The sequence below is a fragment of the Rana temporaria genome, chromosome 5, assembly GCF_905171775.1.
Source record: "Rana temporaria chromosome 5, aRanTem1.1, whole genome shotgun sequence".
NCBI classification, from domain to species: domain Eukaryota; kingdom Metazoa; phylum Chordata; class Amphibia; order Anura; family Ranidae; genus Rana; species Rana temporaria.
The window spans coordinates 62718073-62734310 of NC_053493.1; the positions used below are offsets into that span (position 1 = coordinate 62718073).

At 42.3% G+C, this 16238-nt stretch overlaps 1 protein-coding gene across 13 annotated transcripts in view; it reads right to left on the reverse strand.

The window, feature by feature from the left end:
* The window catches only part of PARD3 (par-3 family cell polarity regulator), a 768046-nt gene that overhangs the window by 644089 nt on the left and 107719 nt on the right, over positions 1 to 16238 (reverse strand). For all 13 annotated transcript variants that reach the window (XM_040352652.1, XM_040352650.1, XM_040352646.1 and 10 more), the window contains exon 2: positions 11968 to 12069. In XM_040352652.1, coding sequence (XP_040208586.1) covers positions 11968 to 12069 — 102 coding nt within the window. The remainder of the gene's footprint in view (positions 1 to 11967; positions 12070 to 16238) is intronic.

Genomic DNA, 16238 nt, shown 5'->3' on the forward strand with positions numbered 1-16238 from the left:
TAGTTTGGGTACAGTGTAGCACGACCGCGCAATTGTCATTCAAAGTGCAACAGCGCTGAAAGCTAAAAATTGGTCTGGGCGGGAAGGTGTACAAGTGCCCGGTATGGAAGTGGTTAAACAATGACGATCAAAGGGACACATAGCTCTACTGTTATCCACTGCAGATGGGCACTTTATGATGCTCAAAAAAATGTAATTGGAATGTCAGTTGTCTCAGTTACTATACGCACAGATACAATGAAAGCGAAAGACCTGCAATCAGTCACAAGCAGCTGGCCGAGTCTTCTGATTGTTCTGCTGAAACCTTCAAATGGCATTTCCACTTTCACCCGCACAAATGACAATCTACCCTTTCCACTTGGCTGCCTGTACAAGGCTCAGATGACTATCAGCTGCAGACACACTATTCCTGGCCGCACCATGCTTACACACGGCCTACAGGAGCTGGCGGGAGATACTAGAGACATACAATCCTCTGGACAGATCTGAAGTATTGTACAAAACACAGATCCTTCCTCTACCGAGGAACCACAAGATACATCATTCCCCTATTATTCACTACCAACTACTCCGCCGTTCCACGAAATCGGTGTTCCACCTAAAAAGGTATTGCTCTACTCCAGGGGTCTCCTAACTATGCCCTCCAGTTGTTCAGGAACTACAATTCCCATCATGCCAAGTCATGTCTGAATATCAGAGTTTTACAATGCCTCATGGGACGTGTAGTTCTGCAACATCTGTTGGGCCGTAGTTTGGAGATCCCTGCTCTACTCCACTAAAGTTGGTCCTCAGGGAAACCTCCCAGTGGGCAGGGTATCCCTTTCATTTCTTAATTTTCTATGTTATGAGTTTTCTACAAGTGTTCCCCAATTGCATGGGTTGCAAACGTCTCATTTTTGTACTTTTTGTATGTTCTGTTCAGTTTTGTATTAATAAAAAAAAAAAAAAAAAAAACTAAATTCTTACAGTAGAATAAAAAAAATGAATTGCCTACCTAAACATTTATTTTGTGTTTTTTCTTTATAATCAGTTTTTTTTATAAAGATACATTAATTTTACAAAAAAAAAAATATATATATATATATATAATTAACTTGTATAATTTATACTGGGAAAAAATTTATATATATATATATATATATATATATATATATATATATATATATATATATATATATATATATATATATATATATATATATATATATATATATATATATATATATATATATATATATATATATATATATATACATATATATATACACACACACACACATACACAAATATAAAATCAAGTTATATTGTCTGGTCCAACAAGAAAAAAAAAAAGGAAGATTCCATTTAATAATAGGGGGGATATAAAATACTAAGTGAACTGGCTGTAGGCTGGATACCCGAGACACAGCCTGGCAGACATGAGAGGAGCTACCGAAATTCCACAGCCTACTACGCCTCGATCGGACTTCAGCACTGTCATACGTCCAAGTTCAGACACTAAAGTTAGAAAAGCGCGTTCTGAATGCCTAGGAAGCACCCAACGGAGTGGATGAATAACGGAGGACACAACTGCCAATCAGTTAAATTTGCAGCCAGGAAAGAGGACTATTCTAGAACTGCCATAGAAATAACACATTCGGCTCCAGTATGAGATCGTTGAAATGGCGGGAATATATATGAAAACGGATGGCAAATGATAAAAAAAATAAAAAAAAAAATCTTTACTATAAAATGCCTCTACAGAGACTAAGCAATACAAATTAAACTTGTGCAATTACCATGTAAATAAAACATTCCCATCAACAAGCGATAAAGCCATAAAAGCCATTTTATCACAGACAATGACATTTTCAGTAGATGTAATCAGAGGTGTCTTTTATTATTGCTTTATACTGACACTTATTGGGGCCATTTTCTTCCAAGACAATTCCTGCCGTTTATGACTTCCTGTTTAAAGTAAACTTGACCCAAAGCAGAGCCAAAAGTATGTTTACAAAAGACAACATATCATAAAAATCGAGGTAACGATGAGTGAGAACTTTACATCAAAACAGTAATAGAGATTATATATATATATATATATATATATATATATATATATATATATATATATATATATATATATATATATATATATATATATATATATATATATATATATATATATATAATGGATAGATAGATAGATAGATAGATAGATAGATAGATAGATAGATAGTCAGGCAGAGATGGTGATAGTGATATGGGCAGGCAGCTGAATTTCTATACATGTCTGACTTTTCCTGTGGAAGTCACATTTCCCCACCTTCCGTCACATTCCTATACCCCCCCCCCCCCCCCCCCTATGGTCAGCAATGTCAGCTGCCATATTAAAGCACCAATATGTCCCTGAAAGACAGATGTTTGACAGACCAACTATGGCAGGACAACGTGGACTTTCCTTTTAAATAAGTAGGACAGTGGCACTTTAAATGGGTTTACTGCTACAAGCTAAAATTTCCCATAAAACGCGTTGCCTGTAAAGAAACAAGCAGAGCTGGGTACGATTTGGCACGATTTGAGATATGATTTCACATGTCAAATCGCATCTCAAATCGGCGGCATTTGCCGGCAATGGCACTGTCCTAATTGGTGCGACGCTGCACCGATTTCAAAAAGTAGTTCCTGTACTACTTTTTGCGATTTCGGGCCACGATTTACATTGAACCCTGCACAGATGGCTCTTAAATCGTGGCCGAAACCGCGGCAAAATCACAGCCGCGGAATCGCGGCAAAAATCCGTTCGCAGCAGTGTGAACCTAGCCAGATACTACTTCTCCTCCTGACCATCCGATGGATAAAACGGCTCTCATCAAGAGACAAATTCTAGGATTAGGTCTTGTAGAAACTGACTTTTCTGGAAGTGTCAATCTTCTGGTCCCCCCTGCAGAACTCAGTGGTTCCTTCTTCCATTTTTTATATTACCATTATGCCCTGTAGTGACCTAGAGGTCAACAGGGGGAATCAGGCCTCGTACACACGACAGAGTTTCTCGGCAGAATTCGGCGAGAAACTCGGTCAGAGCCTGATTCTGCCGAGAAACTCTGTCGTCTGTACACTTTCAGCCCGATGGAGCCGCCGAGGAACTCGTCGAGAAAATAGAGAACATGTTCTCTATTTTCTCGTTGTTCTATGGGAGCTCCTCGGCGGCTTCAGGGCTGAACTCGCCGAGGAACTCGACGTGTTTGGCACGTCGAGTTCCTCGGCCGTGTGTACGAGGCCTCACAGAGAGCTGCAGGGGGACAGAAGATCGACACTCCCGGAAGTGCCCATTTCTGCAAAAGACCAAACGCTCATTTAAATCACAATCCCAATGTTCATTTTTCAGATCTGTATGTACATTTACATGCGTTTTTAATGTGATTGTGGTGATTTCAGCTTTTTTTTTTTAATAAAGGATAAGTTATTTTTTTTTTTTTAAGGTTGCTAGGGCTGCACCAATACCGATATCAAGCATCTGCATTAATACTTGTATTCGTGCAAATACTCCGATACCTAAAAACCGATACCTTTGTGGTGTGATTGGAGCCCAAACAAAATGAATGGGCTCAAATCGCACTGCAAAGCATCTCATGTGGTTTGAACAGGAATGATGTGCGATTACTGTCTGAAACACAAGCAGTTTCCTGCACCACTTGTGTGTGAACCCAGGCTTGTCATAGTGACTTCACACAGGGTCAGGTGTGGGAAACCGCATACAATTTGGACAGGAATCGCACTGCATTCCTCTTCAAATCGCGCCACTCTTTGCAGTGCATTTTAAGCCCATTCATTTTGTATGGGCTCAAACCACATTGCATCGGTAATTGGCATTGGTGAGTACTTGAGCACAAATAGTGGTACGTGTTCTTTAAAAAAAAAAAAAAACACGTATCGGTGCATCCCTAATTCCTACAAATCCTGCATAATATTAATAAATGCAAAAACTTGCAGTAGTGATCAACAGAGTGTCAGTGTAAGCCGTCTACCCATACATCAACAGTGCCCTGATAGTTCACTGAGACCCACAAGCCGACACCCGCAAAGGTTGTTGGTAGCTGTAGTCCATTCATTCACAGAACTCTGAATGAATGATTTGCCCGGGCAGGCAGAGCTTCACCTAGTCGCGTTTTCTGTAAAGGGCCATATACATGGGCCGAACATAAGGTGGTATCAGTTGGTTCAATAGAAACTGGCTGAAATTCAGCCTGTGTTTACGGCAGTGGGTCATTTGGTCAGCTTCTTTGGAAGATGCATGACTGGAAAAGGTCTGTCAATCAGCAGCCAAGCGCTAAAAGCGATGACTGGTGTGTTCTGACCGGGGGGGGGGGGGGGCAATAGTTCAGCACGGGAGATCGCTGTACGAACATCATATTGTTAGTACAGTGGGTCCTCCTGAGCTTTTTTTTTTTCAGCCTGCTGGGGATGCGGGGTCCCAGTACATTTGTAACATGCTACACCGTGAATATTAGGTGTAACATATAACATGTTACAAAAGGTGAACCTATCCTTTAAAGTGGTTGTAAACCCTTGCATACCACTTTTTGCTACAGGCAAGCCTATATTAAGGCTCCATTCACATGTGCAGACCGTATGTCCGCTTTTTCATCCATCCGTTGACACCCGTAATCACCCGCCTCCGCAAAGATCCGATTTTGCAGACGGAAGTAAACCCTATTTTTACTTCCGTCTGCGGATCGGATGAACACGGACACACGGTCCGTGTTCATCCAATCCCCCATAGGGGAGAGCAGAGAAAAGGCAGGGCGGTCCCTGCACAGTGTGCGGGGACCGCCCTGTCATCCGCTGGCTCAGCGGGGATCTACGGAGCGATCCCCGCTGAGCATACGGAGCACACAGAGGCGGATCATTACTGATCCGCCCCGTGTGAAATGGGCCTAAGGGTTACCTGTAGCTATCCTGGATATCTCCTAAACCTGCATGATTTAGGAGCTATCCCCCTGTATCGGCACATGCGCACTGAAGCAATGGCATGTCGTGCTGTTGCTTCAGTTGGACTGTGCCGTTTCCAGTGAGTTATGTCACGCGGCTCCAGCGAATCACAGAGCCAGAGACCGCGGCCCGAGAAGGAAGAGGGCATGAAGATGGATGCAGCCTGCACAGGGGACAGCGCTGGATTCTTTTGCAGGTAAGTATCACATAATGGTCTAGTTTGCGATGCATACTAGCTCATTATGCTTTTAATTGGCAGGCTTTGCAGGGCGCAAAAGAGGATGTAAAACCCATCAGGGTTTACTTTCTCTTTAACTGTTGCAAGTACATCTGTTTATGAAGTGTTCATGCGTGTTCCCATGCAAAAAATGCAGTATCTTGAATTTTTGTAAACCTGCAATAGTGTAAACGAGGCTCATTGAAATGATTGTCTCTTCGTTACATTTGTCCTGCGTTTAAATGAATATGGCACAAATAAGCCTTTCTCTGCATCAAAGCCACTTTCAGTGGCCACAAAGCTACTGTCCAAAGACATCAGCTAAAAAAACAGATACATAATAGAATTATAACACCAATTTAAAAGGTTTTATACATTATACAAAAAACATTTCAAGACAAAAAAAAAAACACGTCAATAATTAAACAAATGATATCTCTGGAAGCAGCAACAGGTAAGAAGTATAGAACACCATACTGTCAAACACATTGTGCCATTCATAAAAACATGCAATCTATGGAAATGGCTCCTTCCATAATCAGACTTTTGTTTTAGGTTAGTGGTCCAGTCAATGAATGAGGACGGCAATTCCTATCATATCAATCGAGTGTTTCTTCTAATAATTAACGAGTCGGTAGACGGCATCTATTGTTTGCACAGACATTGCAGGAAGAGGCCAATACCTCACACACTTTGCACAGTCATTTGTCTTAAAAATCCAGAATTTCAAGTCTAGCCGGGTACAATAATAAAACTGCATATTTTTTGCCTAATTTCAGGTTTGTCAGGAAGCAGGAAAACCATCCAATGATACAGCATTATTTCACGTTCACTACAGGAGAACAAAATCTGCCACTCACTCAATGTGCTTTCCAGCTGAATGAAAGTCTTTCCATTTAGAAAATCTCCTTGTCAGGGTTCCCTGATGACTTAAAAAAAAAAAAGCTAGTCAACAATTTACTACCTGCATCACCCCGGAGCCAAAATATCAGGTCTGGGTGGTCTGAACAATGTTAAAGTGCATTATGCAAAGCCAGCCAATTCACCCTGAATAGGCTGACAACCTACAACACTGCACATTTTATAAAGACGAGCAGCATTTTTACACTTCCAAAACCACCAAAAACGTGTCCCTTAGCTATGTCACCAACCCAGTCCCAAAATGCCAGCCAAACTGTTCCATTTGTTCCTCCCAAGATCTCCTGCTCTTTAGCACATTGTCCCCTCCTCCTAGGGCCACCTCCAGGACCTCTCCAGAGCCTCTCCCATCCTCTGAAACTCCCTTCTCCAATCTGTTCAACCATCTCCTAATCTGTCAACACTAAAAGCCTTTATAATAGGAGAGGCCTATCCTGCCCTGCATAACAACTACCCCTTTATTTTCTCCATCAGCTCATCCACCACAGTTGTTACCTTTTTACCTTTTGTATCACTTGACCTTCCCTCTAAGAACCGAAGTTCATTTTCATCGGACCAAACCGACCGTGGGTATAGGCTATCGGTCTGTTGTCCTTCGGTCCAAAATTTTAAAACATGCTTCAAAACCGAACCGATGGCCCGCTGCCCCATCGGACCAAACCGATGGTTAGTACAGAAAAGCATCGGTTCAAAACCCGCGCATGCTCAGAATCAAGTCGACGCATGCTTGGAAGCATTGAACTTAGTTTTATTCAGCACGTCGTGTGTTTTACGTCACCGCGTTCTGACCCAATCGGATTTTGAACTGATGGTGTGTACACACATCAGGCCGTACGGCCACTTCAGAGGTGAACCGATGAAAACGGTCCATCGGACCATTCTCATCGGTTTTGTCCGACCGTGTGTACGGGGCCTTAGATTGTAAGCTCTAAAGCCGTGATCATGAACCCTGACTTCAGGGCCCACTAACAGGCCAGGTTTTATTACCTTGGGGAGATACAAACTAGAATACGGCAATCACTGAGCAGGAAATAATATCACCTGTGATGTATTTCAGTTATCTTGCAAACCTGGCCTGTTAGTGGGCCCTGAGGACAGGGTCTATGACCACTGCTCTAATGGACAGGGCCCTCATATTCCTCCTGTATTAAATTAGATTGCATTTGTACTGTCTTGTCCTCATGTTGTAAAGAGTGCTGCGCAAGCTGTTGGCGCTGTATAACCACTGTACAATAAAACATTTTGCCTGACGTAGGGCAGTGCCAGGAGAGGGTCATGGATTTTTGACACACATGTGAGTCAGCTTAGTGATATAGATACAGTTAAGATTGTAGGTTCAGCATCACTGGGTAAAACTCTCCACTCCACCATTGCACCAATCACAAAGGCGGGTGCAGTGGCCAGCTATGCTGAACCTGCAGTTCCGTTTAAGCCACCGTGGTCTGGCAGGGAGCTCAACACGGAGAATGTGATTAAATCATGCTTAGCGATAATAATCTGCACCGTGGAAAGAGTGTCCAAAATGACCCTCATCCCGCCTGGAGTAGCCACCACAGTTGGCCTTTTTGGTGACAAAGCCCTGAACAGGAATAACCACAATGCAATAGTGTAAATAGGCCTTAAATCTTCCCATCAGAGAAAAGGGATCAGTGGCAGTCGAGCTGTAGCACAACTACAAACACTCAGCTACAAGCAGAGACATTTTTTATGCATTACCCCTTGTTGATCAATATCTCATTTGTGACACACATTAATAAACAGCAAAAAAGCAATAGACAATTAGTGTAGCTCGCATTACAAAGCAATAAAAAAAGTACATGTGTCCGTTGACCCTTGCAATACGGGGAGGCCCTACAAGGGTAACTTTTCTCCAGGTTGGACAGCTTTATATATGTTTGTTACATATTTTACAAAAATGTTGCGATTCCCTCAACTGCTACTGTAGCTTCATCACAAATCGAGTGGCCATGGGTTACTAGAAGTCATTTTAGAAGAAATCACACTACTAATGAAAGACAGCAGACACTCATTTGCTGCTGTGAAGGTATGGGGATGGCATGCTTTAGCCAAGCGGCATGGCATTTGTCATGTGATGATTCCTGAACATCCACGTTGAGCTTATATACATGCTGGAGAGTCTACATATGGAAGGGATGAGGTTTCACCAGCAAATCTGGATCACATTACACAGAGAGAAGCTCACAGCAAGACAAATAATAAAAGGGGATTGCTGGAAGGTCTAAAACCGCTGCCTATTATTACCAAACCACTTTCTTATTTCAAGAGAAAATGTGCAAATCAAAATTGTGCAGATTGACAGCTTCCTCTGAACTACAAGGCTATGTCCCCCCTTTCAAAATGTGTTCCCAATAAGAATTGGGGCAAGCCACAGCTCCACATCATTCTGGTCAAAAGCGGACGAGAATGTGGCACTTATGAAGTGATCCTTCCTTTACTCTCCCCTTCAGGAGGAAAAAACTCACATAAACCAGGGTCCCCCCTCCAATGTGTACAAAGGGAGCAACATAAAGCTTAAGAATACTGGACCCAGAACCAACCGGGAACCCCTCCAATGTGCACCAAGGAAGCAGCTCAAAAGCACAAGAATACTGGACCGAGACCCAACCGGGAATCCCTCCAATGTGCACCAAGGAAGCAGCTCAAAGCACAAGAACACGGGTCCCAGATGCCATCAGATAATGTGACACTCCCACAAAGCAGATCTGATCAACTCATCCACCTGCCTACTTGGGGAGATAGGAAGACAAGCTGGGTCTCATCTTAAAGCTCAAAAAACTAATCATATCCTGAGGCTGGCCCACACATCCATCTTGAAAGCTTACCAAGAATTTGCGACATTTTGTATTGTTTTAGTTATGAGATCATTTTGGACACTTTAACTTATCTTGCCACTCATGCTTTGGGTTTTCGTTCTCCCTTATCCATTTAGAAAATTCCCAATATTCTGCTCACAGAATACAAGGTGTTCTTCGCTGTACAAGAGCCACAGCTTTCAAAGTTTTCATCTTCCCAGTGCCGAAGTATAGCACCGTCTGTACTTTTCGTCATAAAGGAAAGAATGTTTACCCTACAAAGCAGTGATGTGGATCAAGAAAAAGCATCATCATAGGGAAGTTCTTTGTACGAAGCATAAAAAAAAGTTTGTTTTTTTCCTGGCATTCCACTTTAACAGTGCCCTAAAATTAACCAAATGCAACATATAGGGGTTAAATTAAAAAAGGCAAATCTACTCTGTACTGAAAATGCACTTGGAAGTGCAGTCGCTGTAGATCTGAAATGAGGGAAAGCTCTGTTGATTTTTTATCATCCAATCATGTGCAAGCTAAAATGCTGTTTTTTATTTTCCTTGCATGTCCCCCTCGGATCTACAGCGACTGCACTTCAAAGTGCACTTGTAGTGCAAAGTGGATTTGCCTTTAGTGAATAACCCCCATAGATTTATTATAGCACCGTCAATGCTGTGCATTTTAACATCCATTTCATAAACTTCTCCAAGCTATGCATATGAATATCCGGACTTGGCCAACCTTACTTGATATAGCTACACTTCTTAAGAACAAAAACAAGCATCCATCGACTCATACATTAAACTATTACCATCCTCATTCCACAAAGGAACCTGGAAAGCAGAGAGCTCCAGACACCTGATCCCAAGACCTGGAATGGAAACAGTCACCTGATCCAACCACTCAACACTTCCCGATCCCCCCCACATCTGAGTCCTGTACTCTGCTCTACTGAGCAACGATACACGTTGGGAGGATTTTAGCAAACATTATGTTAGTAACAGACCTTTACGCTTCGGTTCTGAAGATATTGATGCAGGCCTTGCAATGCCGTTTATGAAGCCTTCGAGTGCGCCACCCACTGTAAAGCACTAAATAAGAGCACCAACTGATTGCTTTGGACACTTTTGTAATAAAAGTGTACCTCCCACCTGCACAAAGAGGCAGGGACACTTTATTCCTACGTTACGGTATAGCCCCATTCACATCTGTGCGCTTTTTTCACACATTTTTGCGACACGTTTAGGGCAGCCCATTCACTTGAATGGGCTGTCCTATTTGCAACAAACCTGCACCTTTTAGGGTGTTAAGCTCTGCACCTTCTGGGGTGCTCTAAACAATACGTTTTTGAGCATTCTGGCAGGCATCCAAGCCTTGAGTATTTTTACCCAATTATTTTTAGCCCATGGAAAGCTAGTTACTTGGGAAGCGCACCCATTGAAGTCTATTGAGCCTGAAAATTGTAACCCAAAAAAAGTGCATGTACTTTTGAGTCGTCGCTACGCTCGGGTGTGAACAGAAACAAGTGAAAACCCATGGGATTTTGGATGCTGAGCATTCTGGAGTTTTGAGCTCCAAAAACCCATCAGTGTGAATGGGGCTGAAGGAAGCAAGAGCAGCTAAAGCCAACAAAGCTCCTACTCCTTACAAAAACAAAGTATTACAAATTGAATGTATTTTTTTCCCCCAATCTAATAACACACAGTTTGGGCTAGATTCAGAAAGAATTTACGCCGGCGTATTTATTGATACGCCAAGCAAATTCAAATCTGCGCTGTATTCAGAAAGCAAGATACGCCGAAATTAGGCTAAGATCCGACTGGTCTCTTACGCCGTCGTATCTTAGGGTGCATATTTACGCTGGCCGCTAGGTGGCGCTGCCGTAGATTTCAGCGTAGAATATGCAAATGAGCTGGATACGCCGATTTATAAAAGTGGGCCCGGTGGATTTTTTTACGTCGTTTGCGTAAGGCTTTTTCCAGCGTAACGTTACTCCTGCTATATGAGGCATAGCCAATGTTAAGTATGGACGTCGTTCCCGCGTAGAATTTTAACATTTTTACGTCGTTTGCGTAAGTCGTTCGCGAATAGGGCTTTGCGTAAATTACGTTCACTTCGAAAGCATTGACTATTTGCGACGTGATTAGGAGCATGCGCACTGGGATACGGCCGGCGCATGCACCGTTCGTGAGAAAACGTCATTTACGTGAGGTCATGTTTTATTTGCATAAAACATGCCCACCTCTTGACAATTTGAATTCGGCGCGCTTACGCCGGCAGATTTACGCTACGCCGCCGCAACTTACGGAGCAAGTGCTTTGTGAATACTGCACTTGCCCGTCTAAGTTGCGGAGGCGTAGCGTAAATAGGATACACTATGCCCGCACAAACTTGCGTCCCCCTACGTGAATCTAGCCCTTTGTTTTCCACTGTTGTCAATGGATGTATACATTGTTGGGTTCCTCGAATATGATCACAGTCCAGTGACAGTCTTTCAGCCTTATGGACTCATACACGCAGGCGCAACAAAGGCTGCTAGAAGGCACCTGTGTGCTAGGCATACAGGTACATGTGCGCTATGTGCTGTATATGCATGTACAGGTTTAGTAGGAACGTTTCATGCATTCAGTGTACAGGCAAGATTTTTACGCAGATCTTGCTGTCAACATGTTAAGCATTTGAGGTGCTGTTAATTTTTAATAGCACCACATATATGGCTAGAAAACATGCATTTTGTCATTACTGTAAAAACACACAAAAAGTTACAGGAGCTTCTTTTGGCACGTTTGTTGTGCATAGGGCAGCCCCATTCAAATGTATGGGCTGCCCTATGCCGACGCATGAAAAACATATGTTAGCACAATGCACAGGTGTGAATAAGGCCTAAAACTCGATGTCTTGTGTGCACAGGGCTTATACCTGGCCATTACTACTCAAAATACGAATACAAGAATATTAAAGACTTTCCGAACAAAGCAAATCCTTTAAGAAATCAGCAGCAGAATATTAACAGCGTTAAAAAGATGAACCTCCACGGGTTTGCTTCAGACTTACTCTGTCTTTGTCATCAGCTACATCACAAAGAATGTCATCGAGGTCCAGAATGCCGCCATCACCATGTTCTAAACGATGAACTTGAATCCAGTAGTTGGGGTCCTGTCAATGGAAAACAAGACAAAATTACCAATACTATATGTGTATAGTGTGCCTTATATAGAGACTTACAGCAAATCACATACCAGCAGTCTAATGTCATCCAAACATTCGTTAAATGCCAGGTTAAGAAAGAAGTGATGTTAAGAAAATTAAGTAGACTTAAACCCTCCTAGTCCATCTAGCACTCGCCTCCCTCCAGGCTGACAAATGCTGTTATCCAAAAAGTGTCCCCTGTACATCTTTATCCAGGATGGGGGCGCCCGAATCTGTCTGCGGAGACCTAGGGCAGGGGTAGGAAACCTGGGGCCCTCAAGTTGTTGCAGAACTACAAGTCCCATCATGCCTCTGGGAGTAATTGTAACTGCCAGCCTTGCAATGAGTCATGGGAAATACAGTTCTACAACAGCTGGAGGACCCCAGGTTGCCTACCCCTGGTCTAGGGGATGGGAGTGTTGGATATACACTAGTACGAACAACTCAAAGATAAACACCAGCTAAGACATTATACACTAGTACTAACAAATCAAAGATAAACACCAGCTAAGACTTTATAAACAGTTTCTTTTGCGATAAGGCTGCGTTCACGAATGCTCACAGGCGTAACTGACGTGATTCCGCACCGCAATTTCAAATTGCTGCAAAACGCAGGACACGTTTGCAATGCCATTACTTTTAATGGAACCCCAATTTTGACACAATTGTCGTGTGGTTACTCGCGCTGCAAAGTGCGATGCTGTCGCCCAAAAGTTCTTTTGAGCGACAAGTGTTGTGCGTTGTGTTTGTGCGATTTACCGCGATCATGATCATGTGTAAAAGCAATCTAAAGCTTTGTAAGCACCAATGTCAATGATAAATGGTTTGTATTGACCGATACATCTGAAGGACAGCATACTGGCCATATCACCACTTAAAAAATAAAAATGCAGCCGCTACATCTAAGAATTGGTAAACTGTAATATAATGATTGGTTGCTTTTGGCTTTAAGTGCTTGTTCACACTAATGCGGTGCGGGAAATCAAGTGATTAAGACTGGAATCGCACAGCATTCCTGTTCAAATCACATGCGATTCGAGCCCATTCATTTGTATGGCTCAAATCGCACTGCACCCACACGAAAAAGGAGCATGCACCTTTTTCTGCCGCACAGGAATCGGATCGCATAAGTGTTTGAAACCATGTGATCCGATACAACCAACTGCATTGCATTTTGCATCCTGTTTGGGGTGTCGTCGACTTGACGCCCCATAGTGGTTCGCATGAATGGAGTGCGATTGTGATGCGGTGTGGAAAATGCACAGGAATCTGTTAATCCTGCACTGTATCAATGTAAACAGATTAATACTGCTTCTACCCAGAAGAGCCATGACCACCAGCTTGAACTACAACTCCAGACACACGTACTCAAGGAGAACATATGGAGCACACAGGCTAAACTATTTATACAGAACCCAAATTATAAACCAAGAAGAGAAAACCTATCATTAGCTTCCCAGGTTCTGGATCACAATCTTGTTTCCCTCCAAGTTCTACATAGAAAGACGTTGGCGAACAAGACCAGACAGGCCAAGAATACAGGAACTGCCAGTGAACTCCTACAAAGCGTACTAATCAGTTTCTCAGCATTGCCCAGGGTGAGTGCTCCAATGTGTTCGTCCGTTTGTCGTCATGTCATGGCTATGGGCAGCTTAGAGAGGAATCTCCAGGTTTCCAGTCAATTTAATGACTTGGGTCATTTTGCCCAATGGGAACATACAGGACTTACAGTAATACCAAAAAGTTTTAACCCTTATGTAGTTCGGCTTCACATATCCTGCATTTCCAGCAGCTGCTACATAGTACTACCAGATCTTTTTATTTTATATTTATATGTATAGTATCTATGATCTTTTAATAAAGGTAAACTTATAGTTTGTGGCAAGTACACATTTTAGTCATTAATGCAAAACGTGTTGGAAAGTAATTTTTGACGTGACATTTTAACTTGGCAAATGCTTGCTTTTTTTCAAAAAAAAAAAATTTTTTTATAGGTTTGAAGATATCAAACTTAAATTAGACCCCTTCAGGCGGTTTAGGGCAAAAAACAGCACCTAAATACCAAAAGTCCTGTCAGCAGCATCTTTGGAGCGGTGAAGGAGCGGTGTGTTTACCGCTCCTTGCCATTGAAAACAATGGGACACCGCGGTAATACCGCCGTCAATGTGCCTCTGCAGAGGCGCATTGCCGGCGGTATTGACCCTTTTTCGGCCGCTAGCGGGGGTTAAAACCGCACCGCTAGCGGCCGAATACTGCCACAATTTTGAAGGTATAGCGTCGCTAAAAATAGGGGCGCTATACCGCCACTGCAACTCCCGCCCCGGTGTGAAAGGGGCCTTAGCTTCACTAGAAAAAAAAGCAACCAAAGACATCTGCTGATGACCGATTGAAAGAATCTAAATTTTTTTATAATTTCAGGCCAACGTGTATTCTGTTACATGTTTTTGGTAAAGGAAAAAAAATTACAAGCGTAGAGCAGTTTTCCCATAAGTTATAGCATCTACACACTATAGTATATACTATATACTGGTGTGTTTATTTGTATACTAGTAATGACAGCAATAAGCGACTTATAGCAGGACTGTGATATTGCGGCGGACACTTGACACATTGGGGGAACCAATAACACACAGTTATTAGTGCTAAAAATATGTTGTTACTTTACTAATGGCTCTGTATGAGAAGGGGTTAAACATTTATAGCGTTCAAAGCGTTAAATGTTTGCCTAACCAGTGTTTTTGTGTTTACTATGTGCTGTTTTTACTAAGGAATGTGATGTTCTTTTAAATCCACCACATCCCAGCTGACAGAACTCTGCCTTGTTTACATAGGCAGAACTCTGCGCATTGACGGCGGTATTACTGCGGTGTCCCATTGTTTTCAATGGGATGGAGCGGTAAACACACCGCTCCTTCACCGCTCCAAAGATGCTGTCGACAGTCTCTCCTCACAGATCAGCTGGTGCACATCCATTGGCTGGCACCAGCTGCTCAGCTTGTGCGGGGTCTAATCACAGCACAACCAACGGTGCAGGTGCGTTTCCCCTACCCGATAGTACTGGATCATGTACGTACGTGATCCGGCACAGGCCTCTGCCGCCGTGATCCTATGCAAGGAGTTGGCAAACAGTTAAGCTGGCCATCAATGGATCCATTCCTGCTAAAGAGAAGTCGATCTAACAATCAGCTTCTCTCGAATGGAGGAATCCCACTGTGAGTATACAATAGTGCAGCAGGGAGGATTCCCCCAGCCACCTCAATTACTGACTGGCTGATCAAAAAAAAAAGAGAAAAAAAAAAAAAGAAAAAGCAAAAAAAAAAAAGGAAAGAAAGAAAAAGGAAAGAAGAAAAAAAAGGAAAGAAAAGAAAAAAAAGAAAAAAAGAAAATAAAAAGATCCATCTATGGCCGGCATTAGCAGAGCATGCTGTGCTTGTGATGATCATTGCAACACTTCTATTCCCAGCGACAATTGTACCAGCTATGAGTTTCCTCCACTTTTGCATCTTTCTCTGCTATGGAATAATGAACATCCAGGCGTTAATGTATACAACTTTTTTTTTTTCCAAGTCAGGACAACTTTCCCCTATAGGTTCACATACTTTTTCTAATTAAGGCTCTAGAATATTTAAACCATTTGTTCAATAAAGATGTAATGTAAAAAAAACTGCGTTGTTTGTTAAACACAAACAGCCTTTAGTTCTTTTTGTGGTTTGGCCGAAGATCAGATCACATTTTAGGATTTTGTCACATAAACGCAGGCAATCCCAAAAGGGTTCACAAACTTTGTCTTGCAGCTAACCACATAAAACAGCATACTACAGCTAGAAACAAGTTGGTTTACATTAGTTAATATTGTATACAGTGGGATGATCAGACATATACATACTGTAAAAAAAAAGTAGAAAAAAAAAAAAACGAAAGTTTCCCTTTAAGTTGGCCAACTCTAACACCATAAAACATTCCACAACGCCAACATGGGCCAACCTACCCAGAATGATCCAATAACACTCCAAGTAACGGGGGTACACCGCATTCTATCTACGCTTAGTGGAAAGTAAACTTCTATACCAAACGCTTTTGTGGAAAATATGTACCTTTCTGATTACCAAGCCCACAAATATTAAACTCACATCAAG